The 13,053-nt window shown below is 47.8% G+C and overlaps 1 protein-coding gene across 4 annotated transcripts in view; it reads right to left on the bottom strand.

Moving 5' to 3' along the window:
- Positions 1–13,053, bottom strand: part of LOC146494012 (IQ motif and SEC7 domain-containing protein 1-like) — a 170,486-nt gene that overhangs the window by 19,597 nt on the left and 137,836 nt on the right. For all 4 annotated transcript variants that reach the window (XM_085144628.1, XM_085144631.1, XM_085144630.1 and 1 more), the window contains 11 exons: positions 12,751–12,919; positions 12,071–12,238; positions 11,292–11,465; positions 11,113–11,208; positions 9,290–9,888; positions 6,859–7,770; positions 4,916–5,074; positions 3,994–4,116; positions 3,735–3,901; positions 2,941–3,080; positions 344–469 (listed from right to left, as the gene is read on the bottom strand). In XM_085144628.1, coding sequence (XP_085000754.1) covers positions 344–469; positions 2,941–3,080; positions 3,735–3,901; positions 3,994–4,116; positions 4,916–5,074; positions 6,859–7,770; positions 9,290–9,888; positions 11,113–11,208; positions 11,292–11,465; positions 12,071–12,238; positions 12,751–12,919 — 2,833 coding nt within the window. The remainder of the gene's footprint in view (positions 1–343; positions 470–2,940; positions 3,081–3,734; positions 3,902–3,993; positions 4,117–4,915; positions 5,075–6,858; positions 7,771–9,289; positions 9,889–11,112; positions 11,209–11,291; positions 11,466–12,070; positions 12,239–12,750; positions 12,920–13,053) is intronic.

Genomic DNA, 13,053 nt, shown 5'->3' with positions numbered 1-13,053 from the left:
CGCTGTCAGACTTCCTGACATTTCTGCAGCACTGCTTAAACATGAGCAGGGCATTATGGGATAAAATGGTGCTCCAGTGATGCAAAAATCCTTTTATCTCACATGTGACTGAATCTTAAGGTTGTGCAAGAATCGGTGGTCACACTGGTCCTTAAATGGTGCAATAACCAAACACAAAGTCACACTACATGACTCTGTTTTCCACTAAATCCACAGCTGACGGACCAGAAGCGCAATGCAAACTGAAACCTAACCTTGGTTTAGATTTAAGTGAGTTGTTCTGGTGACTTTATATCCCTGTGAGAAGCAAAAGCACATGTCACACACAGAGGGCATCGTTTACCATCAGCAGGTCGTTGAACAGGAAGACTTCTCTCTGGTGGACGCCGCTCCTCTGAGCTCTGTTTGGATCGGGAACCTCGAACAGCTGACAGCAGCACACCAACCTGCGATGAGGCAGCGACAGCACCTGCAACACACACACAGACAGACACACACTTCTGTGACCTGCCCTGTATCAAAAGGTTATTATGTACTAAAAAAGAGGCAGGGATTAAAAAAGAGCATACTTGTAGTTAAATGCAATGATTTATGTTAAAGCATGTCAGATTTTTGATCTCTGAAATGTGACTGAATGACTGTGTGAGCAGATTTATGTCCCTGCAACATAAAATCAACTATATTCTCATGCATAACACACATAACATTCCTGACACTGATGTGGGACCTGCAGAGTCACATTGTCAGTGCACTGAGTGATAACTCAAGACTACGGGTGGTGGAACACACACAGTTCTATCCTGTCACTTAAAAAGTCATTATTGATGCCAATTTAGTTATTTATAGCTATGGTGTTGTAATAATAACAGTAATTACATTAAAGTATCAAGCTGAAACTGATACTGAAATCCTACAGCGATGAAATTCATGAAACCTGTTCGAACACATGCAAAGGATCCATTCATCCATTGTCCTGTCTATCCACCCAACCATCCATCCATCCATCCATCCATCCATCCATCCACCCACCCGTCCATCCATCCACCCAACCATCCATCCATCCATCCACCCACCCGTCCATCCATCCATCCATCTATCCACCCACCCGTCCATCCGTCCATCCATCCATCCATCCATCCATCCATCCATCCATCCATCCACCCGTCCATCCATCTATCCACCCACCCGTCCATCCGTCCATCCATCTATCCACCCACCCGTCCATCCATCCATCCATCCACCCGTCCATCCGTCCATCCATCTATCCACCCACCCGTCCATCCGTCCATCCATCCATCCACCCACCCGTCCATCCGTCCATCCATCCATCCATCCATCCATCCACCCGTCCATCCGTCCATCCATCTATCCACCCACCCGTCCATCCGTCCATCCACCCACCCGTCCATCCATCCATCCATCCATCCACCCACCCGTCCATCCGTCTATCCACCCACCCACCCATCCATCCATCCATCCATCCATCCATCCACCCACCCGTCCATCCGTCCATCCATCTATCCACCCACCCGTCCATCCGTCCATCCATCCATCCATCCATCCATCCACCCACCCACCCACCCGTCCATCCGTCCATCCATCTATCCACCCACCCACCCACCCGTCCATCCATCTATCCATCCATCTATCCACCCACTCGTCCATCCGTCCATCCATCTATCCACCCACCCACCCGTCCATCCATCCATCCATCCATCCACCCACCCACCCGTCCATCCATCTATCCACCCACCCACCCAACCATCCATCCATCCATCCATCCACCCACCCACCCACCCGTCCATCCATCTATCCATCCATCCACCCACCCACCCGTCCATCCATCCATCCATCCACCCACTCGTCCATCCGTCCATCCGTCCATCCATCTATCCACCCACCCACCCGTCCATCCATCCATCCATCCATCCACCCACCCACCCACCCGTCCATCCATCTATCCACCCACCCACCCGTCCATCCATCCATCCATCCATCCATCCATCCATCCACCCACCCACCCGTCCATCCATCTATCCACCCACCCACCCAACCATCCATCCACCCACCCGTCCATCCATCCATCCATCCATCCATCCATCCATCCACCCACCCGTCCATCCGTCCATCCATCTATCCACCCACCCACTCACCCGTCCATCCATCCATCCACCCACCCACCCGTCCATTCGTCCATTCGCTCATCCGTCCATCCATCTATCCACCCACCCACCCACCCGTCCATCCGTCCATCCATCTCTACCAATTGTAAAGCACTTTGGTCAGTTCTGTTGTTTTCAAATGTGCTATACAAATAAATTTAGAATTTTGAATTTTGAATTTGAATCCATCCATCCACCCGTCCATCCGTCCCTGTGATTTAAAAGACTGAATAGACTCGGCGGTACGAATATGAACAGGGAGGTTATTTTAGGTGCTACAGTTGCAAAGGCCCGGTCAGCTCTCGACTTCAGTCGAGACCTGGGTTGAGCTAGGAGCATCTGATTGGACGATCTTTGTGCTCTATTGTGATTGTACAAGTGGAGGAGTTCGGAAAAATAGCTGGGCGCTAAATTATTTAGAATTTTAAAAGTGAACAGAATAATTTTAAAATCGATACGATATTTAACAGGGAGCCAGTGTAAGTTGGCTAAAATTGGAGTGATGTGTTCATAGATTCTAGTACCTGTTAAGAGACGCGCAGCTGCATTCTGAACTAAGTGAAGCCGGTAAAGAGACGAGTGTTGGAGGCCCAAGTAGAGGGAGTTACAGTAGTCCAGTCTGGATAAATCAAAAGCTTTGCTGTTGCTATAAAGTTAAGTTATAAATAAAAACCCATCATGGTGCTATTTTTAAAAGCATCCTCCCTTTACCTTTAGCACCTGAAACCTTTGTGCAGTGTAACAGATATTTTCATCTCGGGGTGTACGAGCGTCTTACGGGTTTCTTGCCGACCACCATCCTCTCCACCGCCTGGACCTGGGACACGTGGTCATCGTTTGTCCTAAGCTCCCACTTCTGGATTCTTCCATAGATCGCCACCAGCAGGTCCCGGGGAATGTCTTGACCATTATCGACACCTGTTGGGATCACAGGTAAGAGTTTGACATGTATCTTTTGTGCAGGCACAATGTTTACTCCTGTTTTATCATCCAGTGCTTCCTTTCCTCAGTTCATCCACATGGCTGGCTGCTGTCTGCGGCTGTGAGCTCAGTGACTGTCTGTGCCATGCTCAGTCAGATTTGTTCCAGCTGTCGTCAGACAAAAATGTGTCATTCTCTAGAAATCTGACGTTAAGCGTTTTGGCTAAATTGCTGAGTCACAGACAGAAACAGCACAAACACCAGCAAAGTTTCACTCTTAGCTTCAGAGCACACTGCAGTGCTGCACCGAGTGTTTCGCTCTGGATCTCATCAGTTAAATGAGATGAGAATGAACAACTGCACATTCTCTCCACCTGTGTTGTTTTAGCCACATGCTAACGGTTAAATAATGCTTCAAACGGGTAAAAAATCCTTTAACATGGAGCGGACATTGTCCACACCAGGAGGAGGTCGAGAGGTTTCAGCCTCTTTCCTAAACTGTAGTTTTACCATTTATTTGTTGCAGGTTTATAAGTGTTTACATGACGCCAGCCTGCAGTATTTCTGCTGCTCTCAGACTCAAACACTGATTTAAACATTTTACAGCCCTGCATCGTTTCAGACTGATTATGGGGGCGCTGCTATACGGACCACGCAGGTTCTTGATGAAGTCCTCGAGCTTCATCTTCCTCTCCGGCTTCACGTTGGGGCTGTACATGTCTGTGTTGAGGAGGATGATGGCAAAGGCCAGGATAAAGATGGTGTCTGGATTCTGGAACTGCCGGATCAGCACCGGGTTACAAACGCAGTATCGCTGACTGCAGAGCGAGAGCAAGGGGAGCATCACAAACTGCACAGACGACTCAGCTCTTTGATATTTGATCAAACCCTCCGCGACGCAGTTTAATACCTGAAGGCCTCCACCAGCCGCTCCACCCGCTGGGCTTCACCCTGAACTTTGATCTGAGCTTGGAACTTCCTCAGAGCGTCGTCCAGATCCATCCCTGAGAAATCCATCTCATCCAGGACACAGCTAAAGAAAGAGACAGAAAACGCTGATCATTATCCACAAACGCATTCCTTAAGCCTCGTCTTCACCTGCTCCTGACAGCTCAGAGGCCTGTGAAGCAGGAGTCGGGGTTTAATGTGGTCCCTTCAGGTTTAAGGCGGTGTTTCAATACTATGAAGGTAGTTAATGATTCTCTGAGGTACATCACCGCTCATACCGCCTTACCTGGTGCAGAGCATGGTATGTTTAAGATAAGATATGAAACCACTGCCTATTGACCCACCAGTTCTCTGGAAAACAGTGTCAGCATTTTCAGAAGATCCCCCCGAGGTAGCAGGATGTCCTGAAGAGTTAGAGCTTATCTAAAGTCGTCTTCCTCAGTAAATATCAATAAAAAATACAAATCCTTACATGGATGAATTTATTGGATGAGTCTGAGGAAACGCTGTGATATGACTCAACACAGTGATGTATTACAGGCTTTGTTCATGTTCTCAGTCATTTCTCTCAGACTGAGAGCTGCAGCTGAAACGATCTGTAAAAACAGACGTAAGTCACTGGATACTTTAATTACAGTCAGATCTTTCTGTGCTGTTAATGATGAACACATTCACTGCCAGCTTTCCTCCCTGGCTTTACAAAGACCGCAGCTTTCTTTCTGCTTCACCACCCTGTGAAGGTCTTTCACCCCAGTCAAAGCTAAACTTTCACTGTTTTCAATAATTATCGCTCAGTTAGGACAAGCCTACCTCGTAACCACATAAACGCAGACTCCTGTCCACAGTAAAACATTCACTGAAAGGACTTTAACATTTGCACTCACTCGAGGACGTCTTTGTTGAACTGCTGCCGGCTTCCCAGAAACTCTCCGATCATCTGCCTGCTCAGGCCTTTCCTCTCCAGGATGAAGCGGGCGATGCCCACTGGCGTGTCTGACACAAACCCCCTCTCGATCAAGTACTGGATCCCCTTCTCCGGCTTCCTGTAGACCAGAGGAAACACAGCCTCTTAAGTTGTTTGCTCTGGGACTGAAATTCTTTTTATTGGTTGTCTTGTTTTAGGTTTGTTCTGTTATCATTTCTGCTCTGTTCTACGCTGCTGAGAAGTCTAATATTTTGGCTTTTTAAAATTCTGATACATAAAAAAAACTCCTCTAAACTTGGAAACTTAATTTCAGTAAAACATTCCAGAGAATTCTCTGTACACATGGGAGCAGGTTAAAAACCAACACTGGGTGGCAGTGCTCTCTTCAGCCCCTCAGGGAGCACTGCATTACAAAGACAAAATGATGTAGCGGAAATTAGAGCTTGGGCTCAAGAACACTTCTGAAAACCACCATCGGTCATTCACAGATGTTCAGAATCATGCAAAGAAAAAACAAACAGAAATGTCACCACCTTCTCCTTTAGGATGTTTTTTAGTCAGGAAACACGAGTGGTAACGAGTGGATAGAGTATATGTAACACCTGAGTTTTCTTTTACTATTTTAAGTAAACGGTAAAATGGACCAGTTCTTATATTCTCCATTTGAGCACTTTATAAAACATGCCTCATTCACCCGTTCACACACATTCATACAAGCACGTTCTATCTATCGGACATCCGATGACCACGTCAGAGAGCATCAGGTTCAGTATGGCCAAGGATACTTTGGCATGCAGAACCATCAACCTTCAGATTAGTAGATCAGCTACCCGAATGTCAAGTCCCCAACAATCAGATGACCCCCTCTCAACAAGCACTTGGTGGAGGAAAAACTCCCTTTTAACAGGAAGAAACCTCTGATAGAACCAGGATCAGGGAGGGACCGGCTGGGGTCAGGGGAGGGAGACAGCACAACGCTCTGTGGAAGAGAGCCATCAAATAAACGAACGTTAGTTTTTGGGATCATGGAGGCCACATGATCTAACATTTAAAGCTAACATCTAACTTGTTATCAACAACAGTACGGGTAACTTAGATGTCTACGAAGGCATCATTAATGCTGAATGAAACATTCTAACAACATGACTCCCTAACTTCCTCAGAACTTCCTCAGAGCGTCGTCCAGACGTTCCAAGCTCACTATGTGTTAACAGACCTCTCTGCATTGAATCATGCTTGTTATTAACCTCTGTCTCTCTTCCACAGCATGTCTTTATCCTGTCTTCCTTCTCTCACCCCAACCCACCACAGCAGATGGCCCCGCCCCTCCCTGAGCAGATGGCCCCGCCCCTCCCTGAGTAGATGGCCCCGCCCCTCCCTGAGCCTGGTTCTGCTGGAGGTTTCTTCCTGTTAAAAGGGAGTTTTTCCTTCCCACTGTTGCCAAAGTGCTGCTCATAGGGGGTCATATGATTGTTGGGTTTTCTCTGTATCTATTATTGTAGGATCTACTGTAAAATATAAAGCGCCTTGAGGTGACTGTTGTTGTGATTTGGCGCTGTAGAAATAAAACTGAATTGAATGACACTGCTGCTAACAGTGTGGGTGCTTATCTCTCCACCTCCCTGCTCAGAAATAATGACACAACCAAGACGGCTCTGAACTGTTGTCAGACGAAGAAGAGATGGTCTGACACTAAGCAGCCCCGATTGCACACTCGGGCTGGGTTACATGTGTTATTCTGTTTGCTGCAGTATGAGCAGACAGTTTCCTCCATGCTGTATTTTTGTGTCTGACATCAGGTGTTACTGATCCCGGACTTATGTCTGGATTCTTTGAACTCACAGGAGGCAGGTTATCGCTCTGAGTCTGAGTCTTCTGGATTATGTTTGCAGACGTTCTTACTTGTTGAATAAGTTGAGTCCAATGCGGTACTGCCGCCGCTGCACCACGTCGTTGTTGAATGCAGGCGAGTCCCAGCTGTGACGGCTCTCCCTCTGATAGGTCTGCTTTCCCAGCGCAGCTCCTCCGATTGGCTCCCGGAGGCTGTCGCGGGACGAGGAGCCGGAGCTGCAGTTGTTGACCGTTGTGTCATCGTTGGAGTTGGTGGTGGTGGAGTTGACGCTCTCGTTGTCTCCGTCAGAGCAGAGCAGGTGGTGGTGGTGGAGGTGGGGGTGGTGAGCGTGGTGCTGCTGCGCCTCCATGCTTTGGAGCGCAGAGGAGGACGAGGACAGCGGCGAGGGCGTCAGCGGCGGCAGGGGGGAGAGAGGTGTGAGGGGCGGTACGGGAGATGGCAGCGGGGAAGAAGGGGGTTCGGGGTAAGCGTGAGGGAGGTGGTGGTGTTGATGGTGCAGGTGGTGGTAGTGGTGCTGGGCGAAGTGGTGAGCGTGCTGCATGTAAGGGATGCCGCCGTGTCCGTGGTGCATGTGCATCATGTGATGCTGGGTGTACTGAGGGTGGTGGTCGAGGATGGTGGGGAGGTGGGGGATGGGTGAAGGGTGAGGGTGGGGGTGCTGGAGTGGGTGAGGGAGCGGGTGCGAGGGCAGGGTACGGGCCGAAGGCATCGGCAGGGGGACGTTGGAGGGGCTGCGAGTTTGTCCCTGCGCCGTGGCGACCGAGCGACCGTTGGGTTTGTGTTTGATGGTTCCCTGCGGAGATTCGGCTTCGCTGCTTCCTCCGCCTCCTCCTCCTCGCTCATCTTCTCCGCTTTCACCTTCCACTCCTCCCCCCCTCCTATCCCTCTCTCCACTTCCTCCCCGCTCGACTCCTGACGGCTCCTGTTCGTACACCAGGCGTCCGATAGACCCTCGCTCTGACCTGAAGATGGGAACGATACAGTGAATTACGACATCTTCAAGTCACCTGACTCTAATGGAGCAAAGCGGTAATCAGACTGACGGAGGATTTTAAGGATGTGGAAAAATACAGGCACAACTTTCAGATGAGCATTTGCCTGAGAATCTGTGGACACTTCATGGTTATATGATAGAAACCTGTCAGTCCCAAGCGAGCCACGCCCTAAACGACGGCCGTGTCATCATCTGTCTCTAAACAGGACCATGATATACAAAATGAACATTGTGCTGTTATATAAAGTAAAACTAAACATTAAAGTTCCTGCAGTGTTTCTAATGGTCAGCAGCAGAGATGGGCAGTAACTGTAATCCGATTACTTTTTCAAGTAACGAATAAAGTAAGGGATTACCATTGCAAAAACGGTAATTAGATTACGTTACTTTCCCGTAGGAACGCTGCGTTACTGCGTTACTAAAACCGTGATTTTTTGCGAGAATGTCTCATGACAGTGACGTAAGCGAGTGCGACGTTCGTGACAACAGCTGTGTGCAGATCAACAATGGATCATATATCGAGTGCAGAGAGAGTATGAGCGTGCAGCGTTTAAAGCGTGGAAGTACTGACCTTACTTTGAGTTTGATTCCATAAAAAGTGACAAAAACATTAGTGTCCGTTGTGCGTGGGAAGAAAACTTCTTTTTACAGCGAAAAAAACCCTAAACTTCCAAACAAGCACCGAGTAGCTACGACGTAATGGGAAACTCAGAGAAACTCGTGGATTCTTCCACTGACCGCTGCACACCTGCACCAGGGTAAACCTCCGCCTACCCCACTCCTGCTTTACAGGTGAAAATAGAGCAACAGGACCGCTAGTCTTTGACTTTATTTATTTTCTGCTGTGTTTTACTTGCATCTATTTGAAAGACTGAGTGTAAACACACAAAACATTTTATTTTATGTGCTGGAATGTGCAGAAAATAGGTTTAAATGTTAAACTAATTTCTTCCAGTCAGAGAATGTTGCAGATAATTTAATGTTTGCTTGATGCATAAAGTTAAAAGATTAAAACTAATAAAACAAGTTTTAAAAAGAGACTTTTCCATTTGATTACATTTTGTATGATGGATTATGTAGAAAAAGTAGAATTGGGCTCAAAGATCTATCACTTTATCACCTATTCAGGTTGTAAATCGTGTTTTTAAAAAGTAACTAAGTAACTAAGTAATTAATTACTTTTGAAAATAAGTCATCAGTAAAGTAACGGGATTACTTTTTGGGGGAAGTAATCAGTAATTAGTTACTGATTACTTTTTTCAAGTAACTTGACCAACACTGGTCAGCAGTGACGAGCTGGAAACTCATCTTTTAAATATGGACTTCATGTGTTCATGTGAAGTTTTGACTAATTTCAAACGTCTTGCAGGAATTTTGTGTTTTGACGGTGCATGCGACCTTGTTCTACAGCGCCCCCTGGTGAGCACGCTCGCGTCTGCGTCTGTTTTCATGCAGATTCTGAAACGAGACGTTTAAGTGCTGCTGACCTGTCGCTCATGTCCACTGAGCTGTCGCTGGGCGGTTCGATGGTCAGGACGGGGAGATGTCCTCCTCCTCCACCCCTGCCTCTGTACTCGCCCCGACACTCTGTGCAGGGGGTGCTGCTCCTCCGGCTCGTGTTGCTGCCCCCCTCCGTCTCCCTGCTGTCTTCTCTCCCCCCTGCACTTCCTCCTCCCCCTCCTCCCCAGTACTCTGTATCAGAGCTGGAGGCGGGACGGGACAGCGGCGAGGAGGGGAGGCAGCCTTCATCCATGTACAGGGTGACATCACTGAAGGAGGTAGCGGTGCTGTCCTCGTGCATGGAGGCACCTCCTCCTGCCCCCGCCCTCCCCCCTCCTCCCCCCGTCCGGCCCGCAGCACGTCGGGAAGATGTCGTGCTGTTGCGCCACGCACACTGTCTGTAGTCTTCCTCCTCGTCTTCCTCTTCGTCCTCTTCCCCTTCTTCCTCCTCCTCTTCTTCCTCCTCATCGCCCTCCTCTTCGTCCTCGTCCTCGTCCTCCTCTCCATCTCCTCCCGCTTCCTGTGAGTCTTCACGGCCGGACTGGCAGGTGAGGGAGTCGTCCATGGAGTCTGCCAAGGACTTAACCTGCAGTGCACGAACGTAACGTCACGACACAGAAAAATACAGAGAAAACATAAAGAGAAGAAATATCCCGAGCTGATGATGAGAAGGTCAGAAGAAGAAAATCGCTGCACAACTCCTGTCAGGAGAAAGACGGCTGTGGAAATCTGCACTCATGTTTCTTTCTGTTTGTTTGACCTTTGCTGAGAGACGGCCAGGAATCTGCCGCAGGATGGGAAGAGAGTCTCGGGGATCCGCGCTAATCACTTCTGATTCATTTTCATTTAGCTTCAGGAAACTCTGGGACATCCAGCGCTTTATAACAGATAAACAAGATATCAGCTGAGTTAGCCTGATTTCTTTGTTAGTTTTTAATATAATATGAGTACTCGGAGGCACACAAATAGAAAATGGAAGATGAGTCAGGAAAGGGCCAAAAACAGAAAATCGTTTCTGGTTAGGAAAGGATTAAAATGATTACTTTTCTGCTTATCAGGAAAAGAATGACTCCACCAATCCTCACAGAGTGCCTCGCCTACTCGGATATTTATTTGTTTGGTTTTAGGCTCAAGGTAACAGTTCCTGCACAATCCAGCGGGCTTTTAATTTGAAACATCTACGCGTACAAATATGTTAAGGTCTGCCTCTTAGCACTTTCTAAAACTTTGAAACACATCTCCTGTCTCAGAGGATGGAGATTCCTCAGCATCCATTGGTCCCATTTAGGTTCATGAAGGTGTTTTACTCTAAAACTTCTCCAAGCAGACACACCTATGGCATCAATTTCAAAATCCTACATCACCTCGTTTTCAAGTTATTTCATTCACAAGATTTTCGGAAGATTTGACCTCTGAACTCTGACCTTTAGGTCAAGGTTACTGAGATCTGAACTCGTCTAAGAGTTTTAGTAGCTACACCTATGGCATCAATTTGAAGATTCTACGTTGCCTCGTTTTCAAGTTATTGTATTCACAATCTTAGATGTCCACGCAGCCCCCCCGCTCTGTCCACGCAGCCCCCGCCCGTCCATCCACCCATCCTTGCAGCTGGGTGGGGTAATAACAATACCCCCACATCCTTTTTTGCCTGAGGAATAATAATTACTATGTATCAACAAACTCTTTTATGAATGAATTATAATTATATTCATTTGTTGTAACAATGTTGTGCACGTTTTGCACATGTGCACTTCACACCGTGTTCTTTAAATATTTTTCATGACTGTTGAAGACGCTCAAACATCTCTACCTGCTTAGAGAAGGAGTCGTCCACATCTCCTGCGTCCTCTGAGCCCTGCTGACCTGGTGGTCCCTGACCCTGTGGTTGACGCTCATCAAATGAGTACTGCAGCCACCGAAGAAACAACGCATCATTAGAACAAACCGAGTTGTGTTTCATTATGTGCTTTTTTACAAGTGTGTGTGTACCTGCAACCTCATGTTGGACAGGATGATGCGGCGGGTCATCCTGCTCTCTGAGGCGGAGCTGCGAAGCCTCTCAAAGTTCTTGTTCATGCGATACTGCCTGAACGCCGTCTGGATCGTCTTCGCTGCCCGCCGGGACACGAACGGGCCCCCGTACTTCCTCTCCAGCATCTCCACCTATCAGGCCGTACGATCACGCAACCAATCAGAGAGGGAAGAGCAGAAACGATCTTTGCATTTACAGGAAACAGGAAACAAAACAGTAGAAACTTTCAGCGAACCTTTGTGATGTTCGTGTTACGATGTGTGTAGTTTTGTGTTTTTAGTGAGTAAACCAAAAATTATTACACTGCTCGGCACATCTGACGGTTCCTAAACTGCAGTGGAAACAAAAGGAGCACGGACCAATAAGGAGGTTTTTTAAATGATGCCTCGTGCCTCCAAAGGCAGCTCTGCTCCTTAGCTGCTAACATTTTTAACCATATACCTTTACTTTTGCTTCATTTTAAAGTAAATACATATTCTTTCACTAATTTTTCTCTTCCCTATGTAAACCTCCGTATTGGTCCATGCTCCACTTTGCTGTGTCTCGGCCTCTGTGTGCATTATGGATAAAAGGAAGGGCAGAAAATAAAGGTGTCCTGATGTGTCCTCTACCCTGCGGGTGATTGGAAAAGCTGCTTTGTAATGGAGGCGATTACATGGAAAACCTCTCACAGGAACCGCTCCAGTGGTGTTTTTAGAGGTGTTACTTATGAGGCCGACTTGTTGTGGCATTGTACCTTCTTGTCCTGGAGGTCTGTAGAGAGCTCATAGCTGTCAGATAGAGCCTTGCAGCGTTTGCTCTCCTCCTCCTCTTGCTTGCGGAGCGCCAGGCTGGCTGGCTGGTGTCGGCTGCGCTGAGCCCAGGCGAGGCTCGCTGGGCTGGGAGGCGAGATGGGTGAGCTGCCCTGGAAGAGGACATGATGAGAAGACATGTAATCAGATTTGATTTACTTCTGCTTTTATTTATTCAGGGAGACAGTACTCATAATCCACTGATACAGGTTTGACTGTCAGACTGTTAATTTGGTCAAAAAAAAGAGTAAATGGTTTAGTTTAATTAGCTCTCAGCCGAACGTTGGATTTAAAAAGAGATCAATGTGTGTAATTTATTCATTGGGATAATTTGATCCACGGTTTGAGCTCTGGACCTCTGTCTGTTCCCCTGCCCTGGAGACCCACGAGATATCGCTGCTGTTCCAACCATGTTTGCTGGTTTAGATCAACTTTGTGTTCATTTGAAGCGACCCCTTCCACCCTAACTGTCCCACTACAGCAGAACGGGGCCACCAAGCTCTTCACAGAGGGGATTAGGATTTTTAAAAATGTGGCTGAAGGCGACACTTCCTTTACTTCAGAATAAACTTCAGACACCTTTAGTAGCTGCAGATAGACGGTGCATGTGTTTTAGGGTCGGTACCTGTGTATGTGTGTGGGAGGCTCCCAGGGGCCCACCGGAGGAGGGAGAGCCGTAGGGGTCACAGGGGCTGGAGAGGGGGCTGTTGCTATAGCGATGGAAGGGAGGTGGATGGCCAAAGGATGAATCAGAAAAGGTGAGTGCCTCTGGACACTGAGAGTCGCCCTCCACACTGCGAGGAAAGAGACAAAAACATGAGGAGAACGAGAGGACGGGTCATCCATCTGCAGATGCTGCTGATTACAGGTGAAATCTCGCTGAAATAATGAAACAGAAGGTGGGAGAGAAGCTGTGGGATGCAGAGAA

This window comes from Neolamprologus multifasciatus, chromosome 20, assembly GCF_963576455.1.
Source record: "Neolamprologus multifasciatus chromosome 20, fNeoMul1.2, whole genome shotgun sequence".
Classification (NCBI taxonomy): Eukaryota; Metazoa; Chordata; class Actinopteri; order Cichliformes; family Cichlidae; genus Neolamprologus; species Neolamprologus multifasciatus.
Note: the sequence above shows the minus strand (reverse complement) of the source record. Positions and strands in the feature narration are given on the sequence as shown.